General features: G+C 35.8%; 1 protein-coding gene across 6 annotated transcripts in view; it reads right to left on the reverse strand.

The window, feature by feature from the left end:
- Window positions 1-251: 251 nt before the first annotated feature.
- LOC106987102 (uncharacterized) overlaps window positions 252-15,159 on the reverse strand; it is a 50,606-nt gene continuing 35,698 nt past the window's right edge. For 2 of the 6 annotated variants that reach the window (XM_053224363.1, XM_053224364.1), the window contains exons 7-8: window positions 11,735-11,825; window positions 2,030-4,094 (exon numbers count right to left, since the gene is read on the reverse strand). In XM_053224363.1, the coding sequence (XP_053080338.1) occupies window positions 3,909-4,094; window positions 11,735-11,825 (277 nt within the window). In that variant the 3' untranslated portion in view covers window positions 2,030-3,908. Of the gene's footprint in view, window positions 669-704; window positions 1,474-2,029; window positions 4,095-9,356; window positions 9,495-11,734; window positions 11,826-15,159 lie in introns of those variants that run through there. The other 4 variants (XR_008299362.1, XM_027065584.2, XM_027065583.2 and 1 more) reach the window with 4 other exon arrangements.

The raw sequence follows: 15,159 nt of genomic DNA on the forward strand, positions 1-15,159 counted from the left end.
AATGATATGGTCAGCTAATCTTTGACAAAGCAGGAAAGAATATCCAATGGAAAAAAGACAGTCTCTTCAACAAATGGTGTTGACAAAACTGGACAGTGACATGCAGAAGAAGGAAACTGAACCACTTTGTTACACTGTACGCAAAAATAAATTCAAAATGGATGAAAGACCTAAATGTGAGACAGGAAACCATCAAAATCCTAGAGGAGAACATAGGCAGCAACCTCGGCCTCGGCCTCAGCCATAGCAACTTCTATGGCCTCGGCCATAGCAACTTCTTACTACACAGGTCTCTGGAGGCAAGGGAAACAAAAGCAAAAATGAACTATTGGGACTTCATCAAGATAAAAAGCTTCTGCACAGTGAAGGAAACAATCAACAAGATTAAAAGGCAGCTTAAGGAATGGAAGATATTTGTAAGTGACATATTTGATAAACAGTATCCAAAATCTATAAAAAATTTCTCAGACTCACCATCCAAAAAGCAAATAATCTGTAGCAGCTGGGTGGCTCAGTTGGTTGAGCGTCTGACTCTTGATTTCAGCTCAGGTCATGATTCCCCTTCAGACTGTTGGGCTCTGTGCTGAGCATGGAGCCAGTTTGGGATTCTCTCCCCCTCTCTCCCTCTGTCCTTCCCTTGTTTATGCTTGAATGCTCTGTTTCTCTCTCTCTCAAAAAAAAAAAAAAAAAAAAAAAAAAAAAAAAAAAAAAAAAGTACAACTACCTTAGCATCCAGCAATTGTACTATTAGGTATTTACCCAAAAGATACAAAAAGACTGATTCGAAGGGGGCACATGCACCCCGATGTTTATAGCAGCATTATCAACAATAGCCAAACTATGGAAAGAGCCCAAATGTCCACTGACTGATGAATGGATAAAGAAGAGATGGTACATATATACAATGGAATATTACTCAGCCATCAAAAAGAATTAAATCTTGCCATTTGCAATGATGTGGATGGAGCTAGAATGTATTATGCTAAGTGAAAAAAGTCAGAGAAACAAATACCATATAATTTCACTCATATGTAGAATATGTAGAATTGAAGGAACAAAACAGATGGACAAGTGGGTTAAACAAGAGAGGGAAGCAAACCATAAGAGACTCTTAACTATAGATAACAAACTGAAGTTTGATGTAGGGAGGTGGATAGGGGATGGGCTAAATGGGTGATGGGTATTAAGGACGGTACTTGTTACGATGAGCACTGGGTGTTATACGTAAGTGATGAATCACTGAATTCTACTCCTGAAACCAATATTACAGTATATGTTAACTAACTAGAACTTAAATAAAAGTTTGAGGGGGCACCTGGGTGGCTCAGTCAGTTGAGTGTTGGACTTCGGCTCAGGTCATGACCTTGAGGTTCGAGAGTTCAAGACTCATATTGGGCTCGCTGCTGTCAGCACAGAGCCTGCTTGGGATCCTCTGTCCCTCTCTCTCTTCCCCTCCCCTGCTTGTGTTCTTCCCTATATAAATAAATAAATAAATAAATAAATAAATAAATAAATAAATGTTGAAACAAAAAACACAATGAAATGCTTAGGAATAAACTTAACAAAGGAAGCATAAGACCTGTACACTAAAAGCTGTAAAACATTGCTGAGAAAAATTAAAGACCTAAGTAAATGGAAACACATGCCTTATTCTTGGGTCAGAAAACTCAGCATTGTTTTTTAAAAAGATTTAAAAGTAATCTCTACACTCTTTGTGGGATTCCAACCCTCAATCCCGAGATCTAGAATCAGATGCTCCACTGACTGAGCCAGCCAGTCGCCCCAGAAAACTCATATTGTTAAGATGTCATTCCTCTCCAAATTGATCTATGGATTCAATGTAATCTCAATGAAAAAAATCCAGCAGGATTATCTGTGGAAATTTACAAGTAGATTCTGAAATTTGTATGGAAATACAAAGGGCCTAGGGTAGCCACAAAATTTTTGAAAGAGAAACAAAGTTGGAAGATCTACAGTGGTAGTAGTATTTAAATGGTAGTAAATCCACACTATTGAACACTATTCATCAGTAAAAAGGAATAAATTATTGATATGTGCAAAATGGATAGACATTAAAATCGTTATGCTGAATGAGAGAAGTTTGACAAAATGTATACAGTATGGTTCCATTTATGTAAAGCAAACTAATCTATCACAACAGAAATCAGATTAGTGATTGCCTGGGACAGGGGTCAAGGGAGGGATAGATGACAAAGAAATAAGAGAAAACCTTAGTGGGGATGGAAATGTTTGTCCTCTTGATTATGGTAATGGATTCAGAGGTGTATACCTATGTCATGGTACACTTACTGTACTTCTTGCAGATTATTTTATATTGATTACACTTCAATAAAACTGTATGGTTTGACACCAGTATTAATATTAGATGTAGTACTTACAAGACCTAGTTAGAATTCTAAATGTGTATATTAATAGAGCCTGCAAATTGGTTTCTTCAGTGTTTTACCTGTAGAAATTGTAGTCCTTTTGCAGTGATCAAAGATATATTTTACCAGTGCTACTCCTTTCCTACCCAAGAGCCTTCTGACAGTTTTGGGTATGTATGCATCTATGTGTTCTGGTACCTATGTTCAGTTACTGTTACTAAATACAGGAAAAAAAAGGACAGTGTATTCAATTGCTTTTAGGCCTGCTGCCTCCTTGGTTTTTGGGCAGCTTGCCTTCTTTTAGACCTTTGTCAGTGAGACATGTTCCAGATCTTGTTTCATGACTATAGTCATAAATGGAAAAGTTATTTTCAGTGCTAAAAAATGTATGAAGGCTCTGAAAATGCTAGACATTCATCCAGGATCTCCAGTGGATTTGCATGGGTGGAAGAATAGAAGACCACTGGTTTACACTGTTTTCAGATAACTTTATGATCACATATATATAAAATAGTGAGAGTACTAAAATGATCTCATTTCTTCTAATGAACCTGAGATTAGCATAATTTTTAATGTAATTATTTGCTTTCTGAGAATCAAGCATGTACTTGTTAAGCTAAGTATAGGTAGTCTTACTTCATGATTTAATAATATAAACACTGCTGTGCTAAATAATTACCCAACTCTTATAAGGAGAAAGCCACAGGTATCACTTACAACCTAAAGTAATTTTGGTACCTCATTTTTTTTACTTTAACAATTTTATTTAGATGTAATTCATATACAATTTCAACCATTTAAAGTGTACCGTTGAATGGTTTTTCCTCTATTCACAGTTATGCATGCAGCTATCACCATGATCTAATTTTACTATTTTTATCACCCCAAAAAGAAACCCCATACCTATTCATAGACACTTCCTATCCCCTCTCTTCCCCCTCCCAGCTCTAAGCAACCACTGATGTACTTTCTGTACATTTGCCTATTCTGGACATTTCATTTAAATAGAAAGATACCACATGCGATCTTTCATGACTCGTTTTGTGACGTGATCTTTTGTGACTCGTTTCTTTCACTTAGCATGAAGTATTCAAGATTCACCCATGTGCTAGCATGTATCAATCCTTGGTTTCTTTTTATTCTGAATAAAATTCCATGGTATGGAATTATTTATACATTATTTATTTATCCATTTACTAGTTGATGGATATTTGTTTCCCCACCCTGTTTTTTGGCTATTTTAAATAATGTACTATGAACATTTGTGTACAAGTTTTGAGGTTGGATGTGAGTTTTCCATTTTCTTGGGTATATATCTAGGAGTGGAATTGGTAGGTCATATGGCAACTCTATGGCTAACATTTTGAGGAACTACCAAACTGTTTACCATGGCGCCTACCAACTTATATTCCTACCAGCAATGTAGGAAGGATCCAATTTCTAAATACCAACGTAAAATACTTTGCAAGCTTCATTTTACCCCATAAATTGTGGGTCCCATGTTACCACCAAAATGCAGATCTATTTTAAGGAAGTTGCTTTTTCCCACTTGGCAAAGAAGTTCCAGATATAATTTTCTTTCTCTAAGAAAATGGATTTGAACTGGTTTATCCTCAGGTAACTTCTAACTAAAAACCTGTGCTTCTCCAAATTCTTCATCTTGCAACAGAAAGAATGGCTCTTCTTATTTGCACCTTGCAGTCTGACCTAAATAATAATAATGTTTGTTTGGCAAGGAAAAAATAAAGCTGGAATCCAAAACCTGAGTCATTGTTTTAGGTAAATTATCTATAGTCTGAACTCGTTACCCTTTCTGCCTGTGAACCAAAATCTTGGCATGTTTTGTCTTCAGTTGCTTTTGAAAAGTTCAGGTATTATTTTACAATGTATGAATAATTTAGTAAGTGGACAAAAAGGAAGAAATTGAACCTACTTTTTATATAGGTAACTTTCAATGTAAAAACATTAATTTTATATTAATAAAAATATAAAATTATAATATATAATTATATTAATAAAATATAAAAATAATATTAATAAAACATTAATAATTTCCATCTAGGATGTTATAATCATAGTATTAATCAGTATCAATTATAATATTAAAGCCCTGTTGTACCTCTCTTTCATACAAAAGCCAAATGTGATCTATGACCTAGTTGTCACTTTTCCTCTTGGTTTAAGCATCCACCAGATTTATAAATCACACCTGTAGCGGGGTGGGGGGAGGGGAAAATGGGTGATGGGGATTATTGGGAGCACTTGTAGTGATGAGTGCTGGCTATCATATGAAGTGTGGAATCACTATATTATACATATCTGCAACTACTGTTATACTGTATATGAACTAGCTGCAATTTAAATAAACTTAAAAAAAAACACAGTTGCAACCCACACATTTGATAATTACTAAAGCAATTCTCACATTGATGAGGAATCCAAAGGCAAAATAAGAAGTTTCTTCTCTCCATAATAATCTGTTAATTTAGTGGTTAATATTAGACTATGAAATTTAAGAGAGAGGCAGCATAACAAAAGAGCATAGGCTTTGGAGTTTAGATAGAAAATAGAATTAAATCCTGGCTGTGCCATTTACCAGCTGTACAACTTTTGGAAAGTTTCTTACCTTCACTAAAACTCAGTTTACTCATCTGTTAAATAGGATTAATAGCTCCCACTTCATTGGGTTGTTGTCAGGCTCAGTAATGCATCAAGTACAAAATCTGTATTGATGAATTTAGGGTGTTTTTTGTTTTTGTTTTTTTTTACCTGAAAATCTTTCTTGATGGCTCAGCATTTAAATATATATTACTTCCTGATCTAGAAGTGTGTCTTTTAAAGATTTAATGTTTCTTTGTTTTTGAGAGAAGAGAGAGAGGGAGAGAGAAACATGAGCAGGGGAGAGGGCAGAGAGAGCTGGAGACACAGTATCTGAAGCAGGCTCCAGGTTGAACGTCAGCACAGAGCCAGATTCAGGGCTTGAACCCACTAACCGGGAGATCATGACCTAAGCTGAAGTCGGATGCTTAACTGACTGAGCCACCTAGGCCCCCTTAGAAGTCTGTCTTTGATTTAGGTCAGTACGGATGTGCTTTAATAGAGCCTGGATTTCATAGCCTGTGATCTTTTTCTGCCATTAGATTCAGATTTTTCATACATTTTTTTTCTTCTTAGCCTACAGGATTATATTTTCATTAATCCATATTCAATTTATTCCTAGGTTACCTTGGGCACATTTTTCTTTTCCTTATCTTCCTCAAAGAAAGTAGAAATTTAAGAAAACAAGATTGGGAGAATGTAACAACCAATGATCATCATTGCTGGCAAAAAGAACTTGAATTTGAAAGCTCTTGGAAACAAGAATCCTTGATACAATTATGATTATTATATCTATCAGTTTTCTTGGGGCATGTCTTTAGAGAGACTAAAATCAATTTCAATTTGTATTCTATTTATGTGCTCTTCCATGTGTGTATCTCAAGGTAGTTATGATTCAGATAATGTACATAATACTCCTGTGAAACTCATGGTCCAAAAACATTAATTAACTTAATTTACAAGTAGGTAAACTACAGCCTAAAGTGGTTGGGTTGCTTTAGGCATCTGGACAAGTCTAGGGAATTTACAGCTGCCAAACAAGGCTGGTTTAGTTAATATTGTTTCTCAGAAACGAGTTCTGAAAAGGAGAAATCTTTTACTATGCTAGCATGTCCCCAGTGAAACCTTTAGGTTTTTTTCCCCCCCTCAGCTAGATTCTTCATTTATTTACATGAAAAATGTTTGGAACTTTATGCCCCACCCAAATCCTTCTCTTTAATGCTAATTAATATCCTGTTTTGTGTGGTGTGTGTGTGTGTGTGTGTGTGTGTGTGTGTGTGTGTGTGTGTGTGTGTGTGTGTGTTGGCAGGTTCCTTTTTAAGCTATTGTCATAATTTTTGCCTCCTAGCATTCTTTTTTGCCAAAATACTTAGTATTTAACTATTTTCATGCTGATAGTATAAGGTTGCATTCAGTAGATTTCTTGCTATTATCTTTTGACCTAATAAACTTGCTGTAATGCCACATTGATTTTCTTATGTATCTTCATAAATGTAATTTTTAAACCCTCTTCAATTCTGGGTTTATGTACTCCCTAACAAAGAGCTGAGACCTCCTAAATACCTCTTGACTCTTTTCTGTATATCCTTGGAGACAATGTCTTAGCTCATGCCTACTCAGTTCACTGGACCACCATAGTGGCTTCTATAATTTTATTCTGACCATATCAATATGCTGCTTAAAATCTTTTTTTTTTTTTTTTTTCTCTGCTTAAAATCTTGTAATGGCTCGCCCTGACTCAGAATAAAATGTGATCTCCTTTGCTTGGTATACCATGCCCTTCCTGGTCTGGCATCCATCTATTTCATGGCCCTCATGTAATCCTTCCTACCCTGGGGTCTAGTCATACTGAAATACTCTCCATCCTTTATGCCTCTGCACATGCTGTTCCCTTTACTAGGAACATCTGTCCTTACCTTATATCTAAACTTTTTAGAAAAAAGTTCTAAAAACAATTTTGTTTTCTATCCAGTTTAACTCTTTCATCAAATTGGTCACATATTTTAGGAGGTAAAGAGTTAAATAATTCAGACATTTACTGTAATCTTAATGTTTTTAGTAGTCTGATCACTAGTAATATGAAAAAATGTTTTGTGATTTTTTTCATTTGGCTGCTGAAATACAGAAATATCTTAGCTCCACCACCCTTTTTCCCCTGAACCTTGTGAGACACACAAGGAGTAACAAACTGGAGCGTAAAATTCCATAGATGAAAAATTTTCCCCAAGTGAGAAACTAGCCTTTTTAATGACAGTATATGTCTAGAGATATCTAGACAAACATACAGACATTTCAAAGTCTATACATAAAAATCTATATTAAAGTCTATATTAAAGAATTTTACACACAGAATTTTAATACTGGTGTAAGAATGTCTCCTCAATATCCTATAGTTCTAATATTTGCCTCATTTACTAAAAACTGTATTAATGGCATATTACATAGAATAATTTCCAGTATTTTGTATTTTATACATTTGTATACCTTCTTTTCCATTCCATCAACTAAAGATCCATAGTTTAACACAATTAAAATAGTTTATATATAGTTTAACATAACTAAAATCATTGCAGTGACAACAGTATTTAAACAATGGTTGGGACATCTGGCTGGTTCAATCGGTAGGGCAACTCTTGATCTTGGGGTCATGAGTTCAAGCCCCACATTTGGTGCAGAGATTACTAAAAAAAATAAACTTAAAAAAATAATTGTCAATTTTTTCTGTAACTTTATGCATGTATCTATGGAAACCACTGATATTCTATGCTCTTGAATATATTCTACTAATGATAGCTGAATATTTATTTTTATTTTAGAGCTTAGGGGCTGAATGATTTACAAATAGACTTGTCCCTTCATGTGTTGCTAATGTTATCTCTCTTGTCCTGCCCAGTGCATTCTAGAATGGGAGTTCTGGCATATACCCAGGGCCAGAGCAAGCAAATTTTGCTTTAGAAGTTCAACAAGCACTAGGACAATTGGGAATCAGAGTTTAGAAAATACAGTTTCTTTCTCTTTCCTTCCTTTTTCTTTTTTTCTTTCTTTCTTTCTTAGAATGTGATTGAGTGTGTGAGTAGGGGAGGGGCAGAGAGGGAACTCCAAGCAGGCTCCAGCACAGAGCCTGACGTGGGGCTCAATCCCAGAATCGTAAGATTGTAACCTGAGCTGAGATCAAGAGTCAGATGCTTAACTGACTGAGCCACCCAGTTGCCCCAGAAATATAATTTCTTAAGAAAAGGTGCCCAATTGGTATGCTTGGGTGGGTTTGAGCCCTGTGTTGGGCTCTGTGCTGACAGCGCAGAGCCTGGAGCCTGCTTGAGATTCTGTGTCTCTCTGCCCCTCTCCTGCTCATACTCTGTCTCTCTCTCTAAAATAAATAAATATTAAAAAAAAAACCCTATTAAAAAGAATAGGTACACAATCAAGTGAAATTCAATAATCGTTCTGTAATTATGCACCGTTACTAATAAACTTATTTTTTCATGTGTGATTACTATTTGTATCTTATGTATTTGCTACATTAATATTGTTTGTTGTGTTTGAAATTTAAGTGCCTAAATATATGCTATTACAGTAAACCGATACATTTAATTATGTATAAAATAGTCATACAAATAACAGCTATAAGTATCTTATTTTTTATTTTAGTCCTTCTGCTAGCCTTTTCACATAAAGCTGTATACAAGGAATCTTATAGAATACAGATCTAATAAATGGGATCTAATGTAACCTACCTTCTTCCCCTCTACCCTTCTTTTGTGATAAAAACACCTTCTGATCTTTTTTGTCCTATCTGGATTGATATGCAGAGTTAGTGACTAAAGAAAGACATATTTATGTGGTTTGTCTGTTTATTTATTTGAGAGAGAGAGAGAAAAAGGGGGAGAGGGGCAAAGGGAGGGAGGGAGGGAGGGAGAGAGGGGGAGAGAGAGAGAGAGAGAGAGAGAGAGAGAGAGAGAGAGAGAGAGGGAGAGAATGAATCCCAAGCAGGCTCCACCCTCAGCGTGGAGCCCAATGTTGGGCTCCATCTCACGACCCTCAGATCATGACCTGAGCTGATATCAAGAGTCGGACATTCAAGGAACTGAGCAACCCAGATGCCCCTATATTTATGTTTTAAACAAGATAAAAGAAATGGGAAAACCAAAAATATTCTGATATTTAATTAAACTATCACAGAAATCAAAGTTGTATAGAGACACAACTATGTGTCTATACACAACTATGTATATTTATATATACCCATGCAACTATTTACAAATATGTAAACATATATACAAAGACTAGAAAGGAAAATACAGAAACATATGTTAGGGTATTGGGGGGATTTTTAAAAAATAAATTTCTAATATACACCACAAAACATTACACTGAGATAGGACTATTTTAATGTCACAGAATCTTATACAAATGAATTTGTTCAAGAGCTTCTCTGTCAATATGCTTTTCTGGGTATACATCGTAGTTCAATGGTACCTCTTCAACCCAGGGAGAGAACTGTATATTAATCTGGAAGAGAAAGATTATAAAAACACATGTAAACTGCAGAATGATCCTGTTCTCTGGAACTCAAGAAATCATGATGAACTAAGTAACTGAATACAAGAGATTTTTTTTACAATGAGCAGGACTAAGTTTACATAGTGTTATATGAACAATATTTTTAAAGTTTATTTATTTATTTTGAGAGAGACACAGAGAGCACAAGTGGGGGAGGGGCACAGAGGGAGAGAGAGAGAATCCCAAGCAGGCTCTGTGCTGCCAGCGCAGAGACTGACGCAGGGCTCGAACTCATGAAACCATGAGATCATGACCTGATCCAAAACCAAGAGTCAGACACTCAACTGACTGAGCCACCCAGGTGCCCCTCATATGAACAATTCTTTGCTGTACTACATGGCAGGTCTGCGGATTCAGGATTTAATTTACTATGATTTTGGAACTTGAAAGAAAAAAGAAAATGCAGAATAGAGTAATTGTTTTAATGTAACTAGTTTAATAATTATTATTAGGTTTAAACAATAAAACACTAGAACAATGAGAATACACAGAGAACAGAAAAAACTATTCATACATACACAGTGATGGTGCTAAGGGACTGCATGAGAGGGGCTAATCTACTCCCCCCCATAACTTTTATCTGCTCCCCCCACCTTCCTCTGCATTGTAAACTTGAGTCTCCATGGCACAGAAATTCTAGAGACACCAATGAATATATCTGGTTAAAGAAGATTCATTAAACAGTAAAGCAATAAAGTTATTAAAAAATTTATGTATAAATTTATGTATGAATACTTATGTATTCTTAAGTAATAATTTCCAGTGGTTATCTAGACAGATCTACATATTTAGCGTGAAAATTACTATTTTGTTAAGTGAAAACTCACCAAGTTACTTCAAATCTATATAGAAATAATAAATTGGAGACCACATATTTAAAAGACACATTTTTATAAGTATGGAAAAGTATGGTAGGATCATACCACTCATGAGATGGGTCTCTCCGGAAAAGAATTAAATGGAGGGAATGGGGAGATTAACATCTTTTTTTAATACATCTCAGGATTATTTCCCTTTTTATGGCAAACATGAATTACTTTTGTAATTTAGATGATTAACAAAAAGTTCTTACAGTATTATTGATGATTGTTTAGTCTTTTTTTAAGGAAGAAATAGATACTTAAATTTGGCAATGCTTATAGGTAAGGAAAGCGCTACTAAAAAAAACTATAGCACTCCATTACTGAGAAATACAACAGTATCTTTCATCTGGGGGTCTCTAAGAACTTTATAAATACTAATGAATCTTTATATAAAGGTCAATTTATTGGGTTGAAACTTAGTAAGTATGGGCCTTACTTATTTTTAAAAATCTGTCCTTTTCAAAAAAAATGTTTATTTTTGAGAGAGAGAAAGCCTGTTGGAGAGGGGCAGAGAGAGAGGTAGACAGAGAATCCAGAGCAGCCTCCACCCTGTCAACACAAAGCCAGACATGGGACTCAAATCCATGATGAGATCACGACTTTAGCCAAAGTCGTATGTTCAACCTACTGAGCCACTCAGGTGCTCTGGGCTTATTTTATATGGAGAATCTGAGGAACAAAGAAGTGGACTGCATAAGATTCCAAACTACACAGAGTACATGGACCTCCAATCTACATATCTTATTCTAGAAGCCTTGAACAACTCTGTTCCTTTTGTTCTAAGGGAAATGTTATGATGTGGGTGTTCTAAGCTTCTTACAAACATTTAAGAGCATTTGTTAACCTAAAACTGTAACCCCCCAGTTGGAAAAACCAGGTGGAGAAGCAAAGGAATCAATACCAAGATAAGAATTGTAATTTCTGAGCTCTTGAGGTCAATGAAAAAACTACAAACCAGTTCTTAAGCCATAGGCTTTTGCATTCTTTCAATCATATGTCACTATATCCAGAAAAAGCATTTCCAGAATATTGTAATAGCTACCAGAAAAAAGTAGAAGAGGGGCACCTGGGTGGCTCAGTCGGTTAAGCGGACAACTTCGGCTCAGGTCACAATTTCATGGTTCATGGGTCTGAGCCCTGAGTTAGGCTCTGTGCTGACAGCTCAGAGCCTGGAGCCTGCTTCGGATTCTGTGTCTCCCTCTCTCTTTGCCCCTCCCCTGCTCATGCTCTGTCTCTCTAAAATAAATAAAAATGTTTAAAAAAAAAAAAGAAAAAAGTAGAAGAAAAGTTTTGACAATAAAAATGCTGGGAAAGAGGCTTACATACCTGAAGACTTGAGAGAGAATCTTCAAGGCTTGGTACTGTTACTAATAAGGATCCTTGTTTCCTTACATTATGGCTGATATATTCCCAGGCTCTGCAACATATTAAAAACTTGTATTTTAGGTTTTACCAGATACTGAACACATAAAAAAAAAAAGAAAATGACAAGAGAAAATGCAGCATAAGCAATACCTAGAAATCCAGGTGGGCAAAAGTGTTTGCCTGCAGGAAACAGGATTATAGCAGCAAATTAGAAATTGGGAAATTTTTCAGTTCAGTATTGAAGAGATTTAGCAAGATGGGGATTTGTGTTACTACCAGGTACTGTAAGCCAAAAACTCAGTTCTCAGGACCAGTACACAAGGTAAAGGTGGATCAGCAGTTAACGCCCCTTAAACTCTTGATGAAGTGTGTCAAAACTGGATCTGCGGATGGAAAAGGGCTGGGGAGAGGAAGAGAGGGGAGAAGGGACGTAGAGAAAGGCCACAGAAGCCAGAAACCAAGAAAAAGCTAACAATAAAGCAGAATATGTAGATTACATTTTAAAAATAACATCAAGAGTGAAATCATACTTTATTTGGTTGTCAAAAATATTTAATGGAAAGACTTCTGGACAATATGGTTTAGTGGGGCCAGCCTGGTTGAAAGCACGACAAAATACCATGTACATATGTATGTGCCAGAGGGCAACATCTGAGCAGTTCTGACTCACTTTAATGCAGACATGAACTGGATTCTCATGTACATGAGTCTCGACAGTGCACCCCGCTACTGGGGAGTGATGGTCAGCAAAGCAGGGATGGGCATCCCTTGCAACAGGCACGTGGACAGCAGTGTCATTTGTATTTATTTTAGTTACAACAATTTATTAGGTTTAGTATTCTGGAGTTTATTAGGCAAAATGATACAAATGTTCTTTTTTCTTAGGCTAGATCTAAAATCACGTAGCAGTGCTTGATAACAGTCCCTGTGCTTGGGTTAGAGCTATTGTTTTGATGTGGTGCCTTAAAAATGATGTATTTTACAAGTTTATTTAATAAGAATGAAGAAGCTGAGTAAATTGGCACGGTTGGTCATGGCTCTCAAAATACTGGTAAGCTGTCACTGTAGGAGTTGTATCTGTTTTACCTAATAAAAAAATGCATTGAGGCACCTTTGAAACTAACAATTACTCTACAAATCTGGGGTGTTACCCTGCAATGAGATCTAACTTATTCTGAAGCCTCAGACTTTCCTGAGTACACATTTTCTATTATTATGATATATTTCTGTTTTCTCTTATATACTAACTCCTATAGCAATATCATCCCACTTGTCCCAGATTCTAATTAAGACTACAAGTCTTTGGAGGCTATATGTAATGCCATCTGTTCCTTTTCACTTAGTACAATACAGAATTAATACAGCTAAATGATCAGTTTCTTCAGAATGATTCCAATGTCAGAATACTTTACTATGTGTTCTAAACATTCTCTTATATACTGTCATTCATGACTATAACCTGCATATATTTAGACTTCATTGCACTAGACTAATTTAGGAGAAATGACCGAACCAACATATGTGGCCAAAACCTATTCACTGAACAATGAGAGTTTGTGACTGAATGTACCAAGAAAGCTTTTAAAACAGCCCAAACATTCAGCAGTATTTCCAATATCAAGTTCACCAGTAGCTTTCACCAGTCTTCAGTAGTCTAAATCTTTCTACAATGAATCTCCAAAGATTTTAAGGTGTTTTTCTCTTTTAACTTCTTGTACAACATAAACCTGGTTAATATTTCATTCTCCAACAATTATGTAATGTTTTGGCTAGTGGTCATTAACTTAAAATGGTAAAGAGCTAATCATACTTTGTCCACTGGAAATTAAGTTTAAAGAAAGCACCATTATTAAAACAACTTTGCTCATGTTGTGTTTCTGGTCTTTAGCCTGTGACCAAAAATTGTCACTCACTGTGGCTGAGCTTTGACTATATGATTAGCTTTCTGTTGAACTAGTTTCTTTCTTTCTTTTTTTAATGTTTACTTATTTATTTTGAAAGAGGAGAATGTGAGCAGGGGAGGGGCAGATAGAGAGGGAGAGAGAGAATCCCAAGCAGGCTCCACAACTGGCACAGAGCCTGACGATCCCATGAACCATGAGATCATAACCTGAGCTGAAATCAAGAGTAGGATGCTTAATCATTGAGCCACCCAGGCGCCCCTGAACTAGTTTCTTTTTAAAATATTTAAATTGTTAATTTCATAGTGACCTTAACCTACTAGTAATGGGTATGGAAATATGTATATATTTTTTAATATGAAATTTATTGTCAAATTGGTTTCTATACAACACCCAGTGCTCCCAGTGCTCATCCCAACAGGTGCCGTCCTCAATGCCCGTCACCCATTTTCCCCTCCCTCCCACCCCCCGTCAACCCTCTGGATATAGGTATTTGTGTGTGTGTGTGTGTGTGTGAGAGAGAGAGAGAGAAAGAGAGAGAGAGAGAGAGAGGGAGGGAGGGAGGGAGGGAGGAAGTTGGGGGCAGGGTGAAGGTTAAAGGTAAAAGGGTGGCAGGATGAAGAGGTTTAGCCATTTGAGAGTCCACTTAGTAATAACTATTTATGGTCTGTAACTATATGCCTTTTTATTTCTCTGCAGTAGAAACCTTATTGATACACTAATCCAAACATTTGTGTAATTCCCTTTCATACATATGGAAAGGAGCTTTCCTGCATCTAGAGTACACATATGCCATTATGATAAATAAAAAGCCAGCAATCCTAACTAGCCAGAAAAATCAGTGTCTCAGACTATGGACCACAGGAATTTTCCAATTAGAGGAACCTACTGGTCTTGATGGATCAAAAAACATCAAACTGTGGCAGAGAAGTCAAAAAAGTGGTAACAGATTTGCTGATTTTTCCATTACCTGAAGAGTGGAATAACTCTAGGAACCAACTATTACCACCTTAAAAATATTTTTAGTTTGATAATTAAGCACTATTTTGGTGAATATTCTTATATCTTGCTTTATACTCACAAAAATTAATTCCCATCATTTTGTGATAGAATAGCACATGAGATGTTTTTTCAAAGAAAATAAAACAGAAAAGAGTAAGTATAAACGCCCACTGGAAATAGATATTTTATTGCATCCGTGATTGCTAAGCAGGTGCTTGAGTCATGATATAATTTTATATATACCCTCCCCCCTGCAAATTAGATGTGATATTCTACAAAGTTAGACAAAGTTTATTTTTATTTTATACATAATGCATTTCCTTGTTAATATAATCTTGTTGAGGTTGTTTTAAAAAATAGTTTAATATGAAAGTATTTCTACTTTATCAATCCTGAATTTTTTAAAAAAAATATGCATTTATTTAAGTAATCTCTACACCCAGTGTAGGGCTTGAACTCATAACCCCAACATTAAGAGTTGTC

Source organism: Acinonyx jubatus, chromosome B3, assembly GCF_027475565.1.
Source record: "Acinonyx jubatus isolate Ajub_Pintada_27869175 chromosome B3, VMU_Ajub_asm_v1.0, whole genome shotgun sequence".
Lineage (NCBI taxonomy): Eukaryota > Metazoa > Chordata > Mammalia > Carnivora > Felidae > Acinonyx > Acinonyx jubatus.